The following is an 18933-nucleotide window of genomic DNA, read 5'->3' on the forward strand; positions in this document are numbered from 1 at the left end:
TAACATGTCGAAAAAAGTCAGTGTAGTATGTTTAAAAACCATGTGACTATTTATTTCTTCTGAACGCTGTTGTTGAAGAGCATTATGGGAAATAAGGGATCTAGTGTTTTTAGAGTTCGACTCATCACTTTCAACACTTGAGGCCAGAATTCGGATTATTTCAGCCGTTTAAGCACTTTATCATGACGACGTTATTTCAGCAGCAGTTTGACGCTCTTCATTTCTTGGGTGACGAACTGAAACATTCAATAATTAAATGCTCAAACAAAAACACAACAGCGAGATCTGTTAGTTCATTTTACCTTTAATAATAAAAAGAAAACTAAAATAAAAATCTCAAAATAAAAAATACATGGCAAAACAATAGACTCTTAAATGATTATGAGAATAATCATGGTCGCAATGATACAGTAGAAGTAATAATAATAATAATAATAACCACCATAATAATAATAATAATCAGAAGCATAATAATCATAATTCTATCTTTTGTGGTGTTTTTTTCGTCCCACCAGCAAAAATCACTTCCTGTTTTTTATAGACATTATGGTAAGCATCGCACAGGCCGGGGCGTGGCACTTGTCAAAATATTTTCACACTTAGCAAAAAGTTACCCCACATATGCACGAGAAAATAAGGACAGAATCACAGCTCGTACGATTCACAGCACTGCGTGGAAACAAAACTTAAATTAAAAAAACATGCTCCGAGTTTCTTCTTCTTCTTCCCTTCTGGGTCGCAGCTTTAACGACTGACTGGGCGAAGGAGGAAGGGAGGGAATTTTGGCTTTTAAAAAAACAGAAAAAATGAAATAATAGTTTGTGTGGAGCCTCAAAAACACAAACTATTTCTGAAAAATGGCCCAAGCGTGTAAAAAACAAACAAAAATCAACGTCCTTCTTTGCTTCCTGAAGTAAGCAGAAATAATGTCTGCAGCTCTGTGGGCTCGTTCTGTCCGATCAAAGTGCTCTCGTGACGTCTGAAATGTTCTGTGAAGGTTTTCGTTTTGACTCGTTAACAGATCTGAACGACTTTCATCCGTTTAAGAACGAACACAGGAGAGAGGAGCATGAAGTCCTTCACGTCATTCTGAGCTTCAACGAGGAAAAGAGAAGCGAAAAGATGGATGATGGAGAGGAAGAGGAGGAGGAGGAAGAGGAGGTTCATGTGGAGGACCTGAAGGGAAACACTGGTGCTGTTTGTTTGTTTGTTTGTTTTCATGGCACTTGTATAAATTTGGCCAGTTTAAAAAAATAAGTTTCTACGATACTTTTCATCATTGCAGGTGTTTTTTCTCAGAATAGTATCATGTAGCAATACTAGCTTTACGCAAAAAAAAAAAAGGACAAATATTGCGAATTTTTTTGCAACTTTTAAAATAAAGTCATAATTTTATGAGACCAAAGTCATAATATTTTGTGAATAAATGGTAGTTTGTAGTCACACGAGCAGAGAAGAAGGCTGCTGATGTTTTCAGAAGCAGAATTAGAGCTGAAAGATCTAAACGTGTTTTTGTGAGAATGAAGTCAGAAGTTTACAGAGAAAACGAGAAAAATGTTTTATATATTTAAGAAAAATGTTGAAATATTTGAGGAATTAAAGGAGCAGTATTTAAAATGTGGGCGGCCGTGTTAGCGTCATGAAAAACGTAGCAGTTCCCCCTCATGTCAGCACTGTTAGCTGATGTTAGCGCTGCTGTCGTTGTAAGCTCTGTTAGCGCTGTTAGCACTGCTGGCATTGCTAGCTGTCGGTTCACCATTGACAAACTGAGAATCAAAATGCTCCCGATCTCAGATGTTGAACCTTTAAGTCACGAAATTTTGGATATTTGTTGTTTATACTGAATACTTTGTCACTTTGATTAGAGCCAATGTCAATTATAATAAATAGAGATTTAAAAGTTATTGTTTTGAGAAGTCTTTTTTTAATGGTGTGAGAATTCTATTGGAGCAAAGTGTCAATATTACAGACGTTAAATAAAATAAGAATGTGAGAAAAATGTGAAAATAAAGTTATACATTTTGGGGAAAAAGAAGTCAAAGACAAAAGACGACAATTATATATAAAAAAGTGACAATGTTTTTGGGGAAAAAAGCAGCGATGTTAACAAAGTTGTAATTATACGAAAATTTTACTTATTCATGAAATTACAAAAGAAAAAGAAGAATAAAGTCCAACGTTTCGGAGACAAATAATCCGGAATGTAACGAGATAACTTGTAATTTAACAGGTTCGATCAACTTGATCTTAAAACTGTTTAAGTCAGTCGAATTAATTTGGGATCAATTTCATGAACAAAGTTATTATTTATTACTTTTAAGATTTTCACAAAATGATTTCGACACTCGTCTCTTAATATTTAGCTTTTACATTTTTTTTTATTTACTAAGAGGAAAATCCTTGAACTCATCATGAACAGAATTTAGTGACATTGTGACTATTGGAGAATTTAATAAGCACTTCATATCATTATAATTATGTTCATTATGTGATAATGGACATTTCAACCCATTTGTTTTGATTTACAGAAAATTCCTGCAAAGTAACAAAAAAAAAAAAAGACCTTTACTTTGAAATCTGTTTTTAGTCAAAAAAACTATCAAAAAATTTCGTCTCCATGGCGACAGTGAGATGGAGAAGGCACAATGCAGTCGTCACGAAACACAAAGAACAAACAAAGAGATTTGATGAAAGTGCATTCGGGTCAATGGTTGAGAGATAAACAAACTAAGAACAGCAGTGTTTCCCTTTCACCGGCCGGGGCCGATCAGACGCTGTGATTGGTCGGATTCTGTTTGAATTAAAAACGTAGAAACAGACATCACAGATCAGCTTTAAAGAACTTCATATCTAAAATAACGACGAGTCAGAAACACTTTTACTGTTCGTCAGGTGTAAACGGAGCCAGATCCAGAGGAACCAGATCATCAGGAACCAGATCCAGAGGAACCAGATCATCAGGAACCAGATCAAGAGGAACGAGATCCAGAGGAACCAGATCAAGAGAAACCAGATCATCAGGAACCAGATCAAGAGGAACCAGATCAAGAGGAACCAGATCATCAGGAACCAGATCCAGAGGAACCAGATCATCAGGAATCAGATCAAGAGGAACCAGATCCATTTACACCTGATAAAGGTCAAATATCTACGACGGCACCTTCAGGCCATGAAAGTATAAAATAAATAATAATGTGTGTGTGTGTGTGTGTGTGTGTGGGGGGGGGGGATATCCAGAGAAATACTTACTAAAAAAAAAATTATATTTCAAATTTCAGAGATAAACTTGACGAAGCTCTGAGGTTATTCAATAAAAACTGTGGTAACGTCCGTCTGCATTTAGTTTCTCCCTAAAATATAAAAGTATCCGAGCGAGACGAAGGTCCTCATAAAGATACAAATACACGTTTCCTGTGTTCCTTTATGAAAAACAAATAAATACTATTATAAGTGACACATTTTAGACTCGGCGGTCCGTTACCACAAAGTGAAATAAATCTTATTAGATATATTTTTCTGAGTTTTATTTTGGTAAATTTGTGACTAAAAGTTTTTGCTCTGTAATTATGATTATTATTATTATTATTTAATACCTGCAATGTCCTGAAACGCCGGCGTAAACGTCTGCTGAGCAACACGTCGAGAGACTCGAGGTCTGAAGTCTGATCGGAGTTTAAAGACGACTCCAGCGTCTCCAGAGGTTGAGCTCGATGAACTTTTAGGAGTCTACTTCCTGTAGACGGTGAAGAACGAAAGCAGCGTTTCAACATAAAGAGTGAGGCGACATCGTCGTAATCTGTAACTCAAAGAGTTTGAAACAAAAAGGGAAACTCCGTCAACGCTGGAATGGTTCTTTCAAAATAAAAGGAGAAAAAAAAAAAACATTTTACAAAATGGACGACAGGGTTCAGAGTGGATGCTGGTGAGACGCGCGTGTGTGTGTGTGTGTGTGTGTGTGTGTGTGTGTGTGTGTGTGTGTGTGTGTGTGTGTGTGTGTGTGTGTGTGAAATGCATCGACAGTATTTACTTGAAGAGAAAACCTCAAACTGCTCGTAGAAGATTTTTCTTTTTCTTTCTGTTTCAAATATATATTTCTGTTTGTACAACGTGGCGATTCAACATAAAAGATTTTCAAAGTAAAAGCGGACGAGCGCTGCTGCAGGGTTTTGGTGTCACATTTCAGCCGATCAAACATTCCTTCACGTGTTTTTTTTAACATCTGTCCTGCAGCTGCTCAACAACCTTCAGCAAAGAAACAGAAGCAGAGAACGACGGATGGAACAAATGGAGGCGGGAAGATGAAATGGCTGAAAACCCCCAAAAACCCGCGAGGCCTCCGTCCAAACATGCCCTCATCCACCCCCTCCACCAGGGAATGTGTGTGTGTGTGTGTGTGTGTGTGTGTGTGTGTGTGTGTGTGTGTGTGTGTGTGTGTGTGTGTGTGGAGCTCCTAGCAGTCCTCGTCTTTGTCATCCACGGCGCCTTTGAGCCGCAGGCGGGCGAAGTCCTCGAAGACGAAGTCGTCGTCCTGGGAGACGCTGCTGAGGGCACGAAGGAGACGGTTTGAGTTAAATCCTGAACCCAGACTCGAGGGGACCCGATTGAGGATCAGGATCACTTTTATCATTTAAATGATTCTGGTCTCCAGGATCAAACGCGTTCAGATAACGAGGGACGATGTCACCGTTTACAGCAGGACAACATTTCCCAGAAGCCCACAGGTCGTTAAACTACAAGTCTGTAGTCACTTGAGACAATATTAACCAGTGAGTACTTTACTGCAGTACAAGTACTCATACCACTGTGTACAAATACTACGATAAACATATTTCATAAACTTTTTTCAGGTAAAAACAGGAAATCTGTCAAATAAATGTAAAGAAGTAGAAAGTGGTGCAACAGTAATAATGAAGTACAAGTACCTCAAATGCGTACTTGAATAAATGTACTTAGGTACACTTGTAGTAACGACAGACAGAAGTAAACAAAGATCAAATAATAATAAAGACTCACTTTGTGTCAAATTCTATCAAATTGGTGTCGATGGGGGGGTCCATCTCTGGCACAGCTGTAACACACACACACACACACACACACACAATTAGCATGTCACACCACTGTTTCCATGGAAACTGCTTTTCCGTCTCCACAGAGAGAAGGATGGAAAAAGAACACCGTGTTATGCAACAACAGAATATGAATAAATAACCCGTTTTCAACACGTTCCGCTCCTAAAACGTGTCGTTTTAAATAAAGTTTTTAAAACGTCAAACAGGATGTGACTCACCTGACTGTGGGCGGGACAGCGGCGGCTCCACAGGTTTAGGATGCATGAGGATGAAGGGCAGCTCCACCGACACGTCCCTGAGAACAAAACACATGACAAACAGGAAGTCACCGCTCGCTCCACTTCCTGTTTGTAATCATTGAGCTCTGAAGTGAATCTGCTCTGAGGACACGTCTCAACAGGAAGTGACCTCACAGCAGCTGAGGTTTTATTCTGAAAAACAAACTGGAAGCCAACGAAATCAAGAGAGCGGCATCAGATGGTCGTGTGACTCGGTCATATTTTAGAAGTTAGCTTAGCACGAGGCTAATTCAGTTGCTGTTGCACTATTTTGTTCACTTATTAATTCCATTCACTTCTACTTTTCTGTTCTTTTTTTCTTTAAATAAGTTACCATCAGTGAAACTCAACTTCCTGTAAATGTTTCAAAATAAAAGCATAAATTACAGTGTGTAAATCCAGTTTCTTTAAAGCAATTTTCTCTTCTTTTTCTGAGAGATTTTGAACCAGTTAGTCATTTAAACCAGTTAGAGCTACTTTACCTTCAACTTAAAGCAGATGATCTGTTAAAAACATTTAAAACGCGTTTAAAGCAACAAACTGATTTAAATGATAAACTGGTTTAAAACCATTACATTAGAGGTAAACTGGATGAAAGCTGTGAAAGAGAGCAGATGTGTTTTACACTGAGGCTGTCGGTCACATTTACCTGTCCAACATGCCTCTCAGCAGCCTGCAGGGGGACACACACAGAGGGGGGGGGTGGAGGAAGAGGAGGAGGAAGAGGAGGAGGAGGAGCCAAACAGAAAAACAAAAACAAAAAACACAGAGGGGAGATGAAATGAAAAGCAGGAGGCGACATGTTCACAACAAGTTGACAACCTAAAGCAAGCACAGTGAGAAGCAACTAGCGCTACAAGCAGAGGGTTTCACCGCTAACTGACAACAGGAAGTCAAGAGGACGAAACAGGAAGCTGAGCTGCACCAACATGGAGCCGTCGAGCAGGATTTAGTTTTAAAGAACGTCAAACATTGTGTGAATTCATGTCGGGACCGAAGCGGTGCAGCACGTTATGATCACTATTCATAACGTGGTCCACAAAGACTAAAACAACTTGGTAAACAGACCGTCACAATATGACATCCTGGACTTCTAGCTGTTAAAGTAGCTACAAAACAGTTTTTTGAACGGATTTCAATATTAAAATTGGTTCTCCTCCAATATTCAGTAGAACATGTGGTTCTAGTCTCTGATCATGTTTCATTGTTAACAACTAATCAAGAGGAGAGCTAGTAACGTTAGCAGCACCGCTAACGGCTAACCAACGGAGGTTCACTTCAGTTACACTATGATGCCTTCAGGCTCTGCTCAGTGAACATGAGTACTGGCTGAAGGTAAATTATAACGTTATCGTGATGTGTTCATGTGTAATCTGTAAAATGTATTTTTGGTGATGAACTTGAATAAATCCAGTAGTAATTTAAACTAACGTGGGTGCAGCTTAGCAAGAAATGTTAAAAAAACTAAATCTGTAACTCCACTGATGACATTAACAGGAAACAAGAGGCTAAGAGGACAGGAAGTGATGTCAGCAGAGTGTGAGGGGGCAGTGTGTGTGTGTGTGTGTGTGTGTGTGTGTGTGTGTGTGTGTGTGTGTGTGTGTGTGTGTGTGTGTGTGTGTCGTACCCTCCACGTGAGACCACCAGCTTGACTTTGACTCTGTAGGACACCAGAATCCCCAGAACCTCCTTGTTGGTGACGTCCTTCACTCTGAAACAACAGAGCGCCGCGGTCACATGACTGCAGCAACACACCTGTACACACAGTGTGTGTGTGTGTGTGTGTGTGTGTGTGTGTGTGTGTGTGTGTGTGTGTGTGTTTACATGGTGGAGGAGGCCAGGTTGGTGTCTTCATGCTTCAGCTTGCCGTCCAGAGCGAGTCCTCTCTTCTCTCGGTTCTTGTCGAGCGTCGGGGTCAGAGTGTACACCTTACAGAAGGTGGAGCTGGACGACACCTGGTCACTACGGAGACAAAATGCAGCTGTCAATCAAACCGTCAGACGTTCATCAGCTGCCAGTAGAGTCATATTGTGATGGTATGACGTCATCATTGTGTATCTCTTGTTTAAACTGTTTTTAATTGATTTAAACCCAGTTTACTTCTGGTTTAAAACAATTCTCTCTCATTTAAACAGGTTTTAAAACCTGTTCAATCCAAAAATACTGATCTGGCTTCAGATGTCAGACTTCACACCGATTTGGATTAATGTTTGCTTTTGTCTGATCCAAGCAGGTCCCGTGTTTCAAAGTGTTATATATAAATGAAATGATACATATTGACCTCATTAATCCTCAAATAATCTGCAAAAGACAAAATGTCCCACAGAGACATTAAACTGGGACTTACTCTGCCTCCAGCTGGGCCACTGGACATTTGTACTGGGCAGTACTGAACAGGCAGATGTCTGCATACTGACGCACTGCAGAGAGAGAAAGCTACTGTTACACATTCATAGGGAAAGGATCAAAGAACAACATGGACAGAAGAAGAAGAAGAGATGACAAACACAACAAAGAGAAGAAGAAGAAGAAGAAGAAGAGACGGACGTACCGGAGATCTTGACTCTCTTCACGGTCTTGGTGGAGTTGTTGGTGACGTGAACGTTGACGCTGATGGGCTCTCCGTGGTAGTACAGCTGCACACAATGCATTATGGGAAAAGAAGACATTAATTAGTGACGCCTAACATTAACTAGATTTGTTGTTCACAGTGTCACATTATAAGGGACCTGCAGAAAGTACTGTCTGTCTGTCTACCTCCTTGTCCAGAGAGGCCTCCAGGTGTAAAGATCTGTCAGACATCAGGAAGCTGCGGGTCGTCTCCACCATCGGCTGAGGTCCAGGCTTCTCCGGAGCGTACTGAACCTTCCTGATCACCAGACGCACCGAGTTCCTGCAGACATGTACGACGTTACATCAACCTGCTTCTTTTCAGTACACAAGCATGTTGTACTTGTTGTACTAATACAAAGGCTAACCTGTAACCTTAACACAAAGCTTCCTCTGAGAGCTTTAGGTCCTCAGAAACCTCATGAACCAGCTTCTGAACTCACCTCTTGTGAATCTTCTCTTCTATTGACTTGGCACAGAAAGCTCTGATCTCAAAGTCAACACCACAGGCCTGTAGAGAGAGACGAGACAAAGACGAAGAGTTCTTACTTCCCACGTCTAAACCAACTGAATCCAAAGACAGAAGTAGTTTGAATGCAGGAAAACACTGAGTGTGTGTGTGTGTGTGTGTGTGTGTGTGTGTGTGTTACCTTCCCAGTGTCCTCTGGGCCGGGCTGTAAAGTGACTGAACACGGGAGGTTCTGAGGAATCTGAATCAGCAGAGAGAAGAAAACCAACAAAATCAGTCAGCGGTTTCACCAAGGGTTGAATCGTCAAGAGGTCGCCCCTAAATTTAAATAGTTTACAGGATATCAAACCTTTGTTTCTTTATAATACATGTAATACTTGACATTACAGGGTTTGTTTAAAGTCAGTAAGTCAATAAACTGTCATGCAGACCATTTTACACTCGACTGCAAACCTCTGAAGGTATATATTATAAAGTCTGATGGAGCAAACAGAATCACATCATCTGCAAAGAAACAACACGAAGATCCCCAAAACTTTATCTTTAGATCCTGGTTATTAAAATCACAAACAGAAACCTTTTAAAAGATTGTAGAGATTTCAGCTATAAAAAAGTTCTGCCTTATTTCTTCTCATTTTAAGGAAACATCTTTGGAAAATGTAGTCAAATGACCCGTCGGACAAACTGAGTATAGGGGAAGTGTTGTAAATGAAGGATGCATCATACATCAGCTAACTGACAAACAGTTCCAGGAACTAAAGGTTCTCTTATTCTATTACTTATGTTGCTGATTCAAACTCACATGAGGAAATAACGTTGGTAAAAAAGCAGAAACAAGTTGTTCAACATTAAGTACAGATCACCAGTGTTCATTGGTGCCCAGATCACCAGTGTTCATTGGTGCCCAGATCACCAGTGTTCATTAGTGCCCAGATCACCAGTGATCATTAGTGCCCAGATCACTACTGTTCATTAGTGCCCAGATCACTAGTGTTCATTGGTGTCCAGATCACTAGTGTTCATTGGTGTCCAGATCACTAGTGTTCATTGGTGTCCAGATCACTAGTGTTCATTAGTGTCCAGATCACTACTGTTCATTAGCGCCCAGATCACTACTGTTAATTAGCGTCCAGATCACTACTGTTAATTAGCGTCCAGATCACTAGTGTTCATTGGCATCCAGATCACTAGTGTTCATTAGCGTCCAGATCACTACTGTTCATTAGCGTCCAGATCACTACTGTTCATTAGCGTCCAGATCACTACTGTTCATTAGTGTCCAGATCACTACTGTTCATTAGTGTCCAGATCACTACTGTTCATTAGTGTCCAGACTCACAGTGAAGTAGAACGGATGAGCATGTTGGCCCAGTTTCTTCAGCAGCCTCTCCTGCAGCCGACTGTTGGGTTTCTTCTCTTCAGGCACCGGAGGGAAGGCCTGAGAGAGAGAGAGAGAGAGAGAGAGAGAGAGAGAGAGAGAGAGAGAGAGAGAGAGAGAGAGAGAGAGAGAGAGAGAGAGAGAATCTTCTGTTACAGTGAAATGTTCCTTCAGTTAAAGTATGTCAGTATAATCAGTCAAATGTAGTTAAAGTATTCAAACAGTGACTGTAGCACTATTATATCATTAGAGTATTATTACTAATATATTAATGTAAAAACAGGACTTCACTGTTTTTGTTCAGCTGGAGCTCATTTGGAACTTTGAACTCATGATTACTTCATTGCTGACACTTCTCTCCATTAATTGATCAATGGGTTGATAGATGGGTTGATTATTAGATTGATTGGTACATCTGGTGATGAAGGTGTAGTTGGAGGTCTGCAGGTGAAGCTCACCTGGAAGGTTGAGATGTAGAGATCCTTCCTGAAGGACAGACCCAGGACGTCCAGGTCCTCACGGCCGTACCGAAACGCACAGGTGAGCGTGACAAAGACTACGGGGAGGAAGAGGAGACATGTTTTAGAGAATCTTCACATCACAACAGCATTTAAAACTATTTATGATCTATAAATAGTTTTAGTCCATTTGTTATTAAATGTTTCAAAACATTTATTTCCTCTGTTTCAAAGCTGCTGTACACAAATACTACTAAAACTTCTACTACCCTTTTATACCTGTACACACGTCTGCAATAGTCTTATACATTTTATTTATTTCAACTATATTATAGCTGCACACGTCTATCTCAGTATTATATATATATATTCAGTATATATTCAGTATTTGATACCTGCACACATCTGCAACAATATTATATATATTATTGTATTTTAATTTATTTGATATATATATATATATATATATATATATATATATATTAACATCTGCATTTTTGTGTTTTATGTCTTGTATTGTACTTGCATGTATTTTGTAGTAGTTTTGTTGGAGGATGCTTCACTGTCGTTGTTGTACAGACGACAAATGAAGACTTGACACAAACATGGAATTTAAGAACAACTGAAATCTAATTCTTCTAATATACAAAGATGAACACATTATTGATGAGTTTTAAACGTGGTAATATACTTCATAGGAGCCAAATAAACTCATAACAACACAGACAGTGAACATGATGAGACACCAGATGTTAAGATAAAGGACCAGATGTTCTACCTTTCCTGTCTTTCAGGTACTCGGGGTCCACGAGGATCACTCCATCTGAGAGCGGGAAGAACACAAACCAACACGTCTTTAAAAGAGCTCATCGTCCAATCACAAACACACGTTCATTCATTCTCAGCTTAACCTCTAAACAACACGCTAAACAACATGCTAAAATAACTGCTAAACAACACGCTAAAATAACTGCTACACAACATGCTAAACAACACGCTAAAATAACTGCTACACAACATGCTAAACAACATGCTAAATAACTGCTAAACAACTGCTAAACAACATGCTAAATAACTGCTAAACAACATGCTAAACAACATGCTAATTAACGGCTAAATAATGTCCACAAGCTTCCCAGGACTTTGCTGTGACGATACAAACCTCCAGATTCCAGATGTGCTGACTCACCTACTGGGTCCACGTGGTCCAGGTGATCCACGAAGTCTCTCTTTCCCAGGTAAACCGTCACCTGCACCGACCAATCACAGCATCACGCGTCTTACCGTCATTCATTCAGGGGTTCATTTTTATGTTTCATAATGACTAAAACTTCACAATGACACGACACAGACATGTAGTTTCATCAGCTAAACAGCTGGTTATTGTAGTTTTTAATCAAGATAACAGGAGGAAATGGAGCGTTAGTCGGGACTATTTTTAGCGGCGGATTAATCCTCATTTGGGGCGCAGAATGAACGACGGTGACTTTGTTTACATCAATAAAACATTATTAAAAAGACGATAATCCACCGATCTGTTTAAATGGCTGATGAATATTAATATTCTACTGATACTCCTGTTTAAAAGCAGCAACTTATTATTAAATATGATCATTTATGTCTTTCACAGGAATCATATCCTGATGGAATCAAGTGTCTGGATGACGTGAAACATATTTTCATCTAGATTGATAATAACGAGCACAAACAACTCAAACTTAGCAGAAGAATCTAATTGTTTATTTCTACTTGCATGTTTTTATTTTATATAGTTAATATATATAGTTTTTACATCATATGTAATATAATATAATAAGTCATAAATCATATGATCCTGTTTAAATAACATGGATCACATCCACAGTAATATTGGAGTATTACTGTAGATGTAAACGTAGTATTTCCATAGTAATGAAGTACACTCAGTTATTCATCTCGTCTACTTTATTTTATATAAAAACATGTTTATGTTCACGTCTGGTAGAAACATTCAGTGGTAGTATTAGAAGTAGTATTTCTCCTCTGTGGCTGCAGTACTTTTAAATACTCTTGAGGATTCTTCTGTACTTCTACATGTACTGAAGTAGTATTTCCTTGTGGTATTACTACTAGTACTATGTGGATATATTTAATCACAGTTGCAGAATAAATAACTCACCTTACAGTTGGGACTCGACTTCTTGAAAACTCTGAGAAGTTTGGAAAGAAGAAGAAGAGGAAGAGGAGAAGAAGACGAGGAAGGAGAGGAGAAGAAGGAGAAGAAGAAGAAGAGAAGAAGAAAAAGAAGAAGAGGAAGAAGGAGAAGAAGAGGAAGAAGAGGATGAAGCGGAAGAAGAGGAAGAGGAGAAGCTGTTAGTCTGTTTTTATATATTTGGTTTAATTTGAGTTCAAATCAACAAATAACGAGGAAGAAAAACTGATGAAGACGTTTCTAAAGTGATGAAGAGTTTTATCATGTGAGGAGATGTTTGTTTGTTTCCACACAGCAGGAAGTGGTCAGAGAGGGAAGCTGGTCCATATGATCGTTATTATGTTATTATGATATTATGGGATGTTACCACAGACACCCAACAAACCTCAAAACAGAACATTCAGTGTGTTAACAGAGAGAAGCTCTGAACTCTTCAAACCTCATGAAAACAATTCAAATGATAAGTACAGAAATTTTTGTATCTTTATAGTCATTAGTATTACTATTATATTTAATGATTTATAATGATGGGTTTATAGCTGGTAAACATCATAATATCTATTTTATGTTAACATGAAAACATCTCCTTCAAACTACTGGATTTATTCAAGTTGATCACCAAAACTACATTTTACAGATTACATGTGAACACATCACGATAACGTTATAATGTACCTTCAGCTAGTACTCGTGTTCACTGAGCAGAGCCTGAAGGCATCATAGTGTAACTGAAGTGAACCTCCGTTGCTTAGCCGTTAGCGGTGCTGCTAACGTTACTAGCTCTCCTCTTGATTAGTTGTTAACAATGAAACATGATCAGAGATCAGAGACTAGAACCACATGTTCTACTGAATACTGGAGGAGAACCATCGTCAGGAGAACTTTATTTACACTCTGATGGTTAACGATAAAACTTTATTTACACTGTGATGGTTAACAGTAAAACTTTATTTACACTGTGATGGTTAACGTTAAAACTTTATTTACACTGTGATGTTAACATTAAAACTTTATTTACACTGTGATGGTTAATGTTAAACTTTATTTACACTGTGATGTTAACATTAAAACTTTATTTACACTGTGATGGTTAACGTTAAACTTTATTTACACTCTGATGTTAACGTTAAACTTTATTTACACTCTGAAGTTAACGTTAAACTTTATTTACACTGTGATGGTTAACAGTAAACTGTGTCAGTCTGAGGTTCTTTACAACACTAGATGAAGGAAACTCCTCATCAACAGTCAAATGTTCATCAACATGAAGCATCTTTTAGGACAAAAATCTTTAAAATATCAGCTTGAAAATGTGGATATTAACACAAGGAATAAACTACAACAGGGCACGATAATACAATAAGAGAATAATAATATTATTGATGATGAGGATCACAGTATTGATCAGAACCAGCAGCACCCTGCAGCTTCCTCACAGCACTAACGAGTGTGAAACGTTCACTTCCTTCCTTCTACTGGAGGCCACAACACACAAACAGGAAGTAACAAACGTCTCCGGTTAGAAGATGAGTCGCTGCTGCTTTCACTGTTCTAACAAACAGCTGACGGCTGTTTCCTGTCACAGATTCCGTTCACCGCCCGTTTTAATTTCCATCACTTCAAAGCAACCATTAAAACTGATTTACAGCTTTTTAAAAGCTCCACTTTATCGACGTTTTTAGCTGCAGATTTACAAGAAAACAATCTCTTTAACGAGCTGTAGGAGTTCATGTTCCGAGTCCAACGTTACAAATCACAGACCGATAAACAAGCATGAGTTCAGCCTCCGGTTTTTCAAAATAAAACCTGACGTGACACTGTGTTTTTAACCGTCTGAGCATCAGATGTTTGTCGCCCGCCGTGGGAATAGAACTCTTCAGGAAAACAGTAAACACACGTTAACGCTCGACTGGCTGCTTCACAACAGCTGATCCACCTGCAGCAGGTGTGTGTGTGTGTGTGTGTGTGTGTGTGTGTGTGTGTGTGTGTGTGTGTGTGTGTGTGTGTGGTGTGTGTGTGTGTGTGTGGGGGGGGGGGGCTTCATGCCTGGACAAGAACTGAACGTGTTTTTCTGTCTGTTGGAGTAGTTTTGGTTTCAGTGGAGACGTTTATCGTCCCATAATGACACGGACATGTCCCCGTGGTTTGAGAAACAGGAAACACATTTTAAATAATAGTCTTTAAAGCAGTATTTCATATATTCTTTGATTTAACTGAAATGTATCCTCTGGTGTTTTTAATGATCCACTTTGTTTTTGTTTTATTCTGAAAGGCCTCGTGTTTTAAACTGTGATGTTTAACCTGCGATGGTCCGTAAAATAATTTGTGGAAGAAAGTGTTAAAAAATTCTGACAAATGTGAAAAATGTATAAAAGTATTACAAAAATATCTGATAATTATGTTAGAAAGAGCAAAAGTTACATGTAAAATAAAATGTGAAAAATATACAAAGAAATATAAAAAAAATATGTCCAAGAAATATGTACAAAAACATCCCATAAATGTCCAAAAGTTATTAGTAAAATATGTGACAAAATATTTCCCATAAATATTGTTCTTTAAACATGAAGTGATCACATGCTGCTGTGAAAGAATCTGGACTCTTAGTTATTCATTTAAAATCAGTCTGTTACTGTGGAACATTCCCCTAAGCTGGGTCTTATTTTGGTAGTTCGCCCTTCCTTCCTGTCCGTCCTTGTGACATTTGAGTGGCTGTGAAGATTAAAGCCTGTTTCACACCAACATGCAGAGAAAAGATGAAGAGACACGGTTCTACTTTAAATATTTAAATAATCCGTCGACGGGAAAATTAATCTGCAACTATTTTCACAATGAATCGTTTGTCAAACAAAAATACCAAATACTGTCTGGTTCAAGCTTCTCATGTGACGATCAGTGAAATACATCGAGCTGAGGAAACAAAAGAAGAAGAATCAAGTCAGGGCTTTTATTTTGTCACATCTCGATTGTTTAGGCTTTTATTTTGATAGATTTTGAGCATTAAGGGCTTTTATTTTGATACATTTTGACCATTAGGGGTTTTATTTTGATACATTTTGAGCACTAAGGGCTTTTATTTTGATACATTTTGAGCATTAAGGGCTTTTATTTTGTCACATTTGAACTGTGAGGGGCTTTTATTTTGTCAGGGCTTGACTTCACTTCCTGGTCATAAAGCTGAGCTGCTGCTGGACGACTCAACTTTATGCAAATGTCTTCTGACCCTATTAACGTTAACCACCAACAACAATTTGACTGGTTAGACAAGTGAGCGCACACACACGCACGCACGCACGCACACACACACACACACACACACACACACACACACACACACACACACACACACACACACACACACACAGACGCACACACACACACACACACAGACGCACACACACACACACACACACACACACAGACACACAGACACACACACACACACACACACACACACACACACACAGACGCACACGCACACACACACACACACACAGACGCACACACACACACACACACACACACACACACAGACATACAGACACACAGACACACACACACACAGACACACAGTGCAACAGGAAGTGAAGAAGTGTCTCCTGTTAACGACATTCTGAAGTGTCTTCACACAAACACAAGTTCAGCTTCAGAGAGACGCCAACGTCTCCTCGACCCGGGATCAGACTCCCGTTTGTCCGTTAGCTTAGCATCAGATGGAAATGTGTCATGACAACACCCACCATAAACAACAACAACAACAACAACAACAAACACACACACACACACACACACACACACACACACACACACACACAGTGGGTTGTTCTCATCGTCCATTAAAAGACCAGAAGAAGAGCTGAACAGATGTAATGTCCTGAGAAGAGGATTAAAACAGGAAATGATCAGAGATGTGTGAACTAGTTGTACTATTACAGCTCCTCTGTGTTGTATTTGTGTATTTTACTGTCTCTAGTGATGCTGATGAGGAGTTTCCTCCCTACACATGGTTGAGAGGCTCTTCTTTGTGAACCAGTCAACAGTAAAACGGTTTATCTCCCCTCAGAGGATGAAAGTAACCGCTGATAATCCGTCCGCTCGCTTCCTCCTCCTCCCTGTTTCCCCACCTGTTTCCTAACAGGAAGTGAGTGAAGAGAGAGCAGAGGAACGTCTCTGAAGAACCACAGAACACACAGAACCGCAACAGTCCAACACCTGAAACATGAAGCTTCTTCAGCTGCAGACAGGAAGCGTAACACTGATCAAACACACCAGATCTACAGGTACACACAGTACCTTCTACTGTACTACACCTCAGAGGTACAGACAGTACCTTCTACTGTTCACCAGCTCTAACGTAATACACGACTCACGTAAACACAGGTGACACCTTTGAAAAGGAACCTGAGAAGTTCTCCATCAGTCAGACGAGCCTCTGCTCACCTGTTCCCTGTGACGCCTCAACAACACCTGAGTGACACCTCGCGCTGTCTCACGAGCTACATGTCAAAGAGAACCCTTCTAAATACACATATATATACACACACACACATACACATATACATATATATATATATATATATATATATATATATATATATATATATACATATATATATATGAATACACATGTAGAGATAATAAGCTAGCAGCAGGCTAACGCAGGTACTCCCATCAGAAATACGTTATTCTAACATCCCTCGTGTATTTAACAACACAACGCTAAACTCTACGTGTGTTATGAATCGATTAAATGTCGCACTAACATCGGCTTTGTCAAAATCCACCTATCGGCACTGAAAAACACCACAAGCTGAGGTTTAGCTCTGTATTTTCATTGGTCGATAACCGCCCACTATGGCCGTATTTTGTTGTAAAAAGCAGCGTCTGCGACACCAAACAACGTGAGATATTTGGGGATTAACGGCGCGGCTGCACGCGCTACGCGGTGTACTGCTCTAATGTGTTGAGTCGGTTATTTATATCGTTTTATCTCGAGAGAGAGACGCTGACAAGATATCAAAGTGCGTGAGAACGAATGCTAGCTAGCTAAGCTACAGCAGCTAGCCGCTGTAGCTTAGCTAGCCTAGCTTAGCCGTCTCCTACCTGGTGCCCGCCTTGTCCCCCATCTCCTCGGCAGAGATCCCGACTTAAACGAGCCCGGATCCCCGGAGGTGCCTCGACTTTATAGGAGAACGAGAGTGCGTCTTCTTCAGGGTTCAGCTCCGTTCACCCTCCATCGGCTAGTTCGTTAGTTAGTATGCTAATTCAATTTAGCGCCGCCTCGGCTCCTCTCTGGCTTCTTCCGCAAAGGCAGGATCTGTGTGTGTGTGTGTGTGTGTGTGTGTGTGTGTGTGTGTGTGTGTGTGTGTGTGTGTGTGCGCGCGCGCGCGTGTGCAGCGGCTGCAGATCACGTTGCGCAACGCAGAGCTTCTCCAACAAACATGACAGCACGAGGCACTGAATGTTAAAACATAGACACAGAGACGACTACTAGTACTATTACTAGTACTGTTAAATATTAATATTGTGTATTAACCTGCTGCACTGCGCGCGCACACACACACACACACACACACACACACACACACACACACACACACTGTACACCTGTCTTCTAAATAACACATATCTACAGTTGAGATGTACTCTGTGATAGTATTTTAAAAATGCAGAAAACTTGATAAAACCGGAGTATTTTAGTATTTTAGTTGTTCAACCAGCAGCCTGTTAGCTTAGCTTAGCATAAAGACTGTAAACAGAGGGGAACTGTTAGTCTGGCTCAGTCAACCAGCTCATGTTTAAACATTTAAATTCAGTTACACGTTGTTCATGTACCCGACTACTTCCTGTTAGTACTGGTACTGCACTGAAGTACAGTTTCGAGGTACTTGTACTTTGCTTGAATATTCCCATATTTCTTTTACATACTTCTACTCTACCACAACCAAGAGGTACATGTAGTACTTTATACTGTACTACATCTCAGAGGTACATGGAGTACTTTTTACTGGATATTGTACTCATCTTACTTTAAAGTAAACTAACCATCAGGATATGAAGTAACTCAACACATTGATGCATCAATCATTTTAAATACATTCATTTAATATACATTATTCTGCATAATGAGTACTTTTACTTTGGGTAATTTAAGTACATTTTGATGCTTATACTTTTGTATTTTTACTTCAGTAAAAAATATAAAATGCAGACTTTAATGCGTTGTACTCAGATACTTTGTGTACTTCCTCCAACACTTGTTTCCAGACAGAAAACCAGAAGAAGAAGAAAACAAAACGTGTGAAATAATCTTCAGGTTCATCAGACGGTCGTCACTGAACAACACGTTTCAAACCAAAACGATGAACCACAGAGAGGAAAGGAGAAGAGGAGAGGATGAGTGAAGGAGAAGAGGAGCTTCTGCTTTTCAACAACATTTAAACTCAAACAGATGAGACAAAACATCAAAGAGAAGGTCAC

General features: G+C 39.5%; 1 protein-coding gene across 4 annotated transcripts; it reads right to left on the bottom strand.

Moving 5' to 3' along the window:
• Window positions 1-286: 286 nt before the first annotated feature.
• On the bottom strand, window positions 287-17814 carry LOC137888362 (arrestin red cell). Of its 4 annotated transcripts, none has more exons than XM_068731751.1 (17): window positions 17557-17814; window positions 12421-12451; window positions 11452-11512; window positions 11041-11085; window positions 10263-10360; window positions 9766-9864; window positions 8608-8667; window positions 8401-8468; window positions 8105-8240; window positions 7899-7983; window positions 7695-7767; window positions 7172-7309; window positions 6975-7058; window positions 5997-6020; window positions 5288-5364; window positions 5014-5068; window positions 287-4538 (listed from the first exon to the last, which is right to left on the bottom strand). In XM_068731751.1, the coding sequence occupies exons 1-17, from the start codon at window positions 17577-17579 to the stop codon at window positions 4451-4453; spliced, it is 1245 nt and encodes a 414-aa protein (XP_068587852.1). In that variant the 5' UTR covers window positions 17580-17814; the 3' UTR covers window positions 287-4450. The 4 variants fall into 4 exon arrangements, with proteins under 4 accessions (XP_068587852.1, XP_068587851.1, XP_068587854.1 ...); XM_068731750.1 differs by having other exon boundaries at window positions 287-4541; window positions 17557-17813; XM_068731753.1 differs by lacking the exon at window positions 5997-6020 and having other exon boundaries at window positions 17557-17812.
• Window positions 17815-18933: the final 1119 nt, after the last annotated feature.

Source organism: Cebidichthys violaceus, unplaced genomic scaffold, assembly GCF_023349555.1.
Source record: "Cebidichthys violaceus isolate CVI_PGR_0920_01 unplaced genomic scaffold, fCebVio1.0.p SCAF_53, whole genome shotgun sequence".
NCBI lineage: Eukaryota > Metazoa > Chordata > Actinopteri > Perciformes > Stichaeidae > Cebidichthys > Cebidichthys violaceus.

Bases quoted from the DNA above. Each gene is read 5' to 3' on its own strand.
- LOC137888362 (XM_068731750.1), bottom strand. From the start codon at position 17,579: ATGGGGGACAAGGCGGGCACCAG. The intron at 10,361-11,040 runs GTAGAACATCTG...TCCTCCCCGTAG, and splicing joins GTACCTGAAAGACAGGAAAG to TCTTTGTCACGCTCACCTGT. The intron at 7,984-8,104 runs GTAGACAGACAG...CATTGTGTGCAG, and splicing joins AGGCCTCTCTGGACAAGGAG to CTGTACTACCACGGAGAGCC.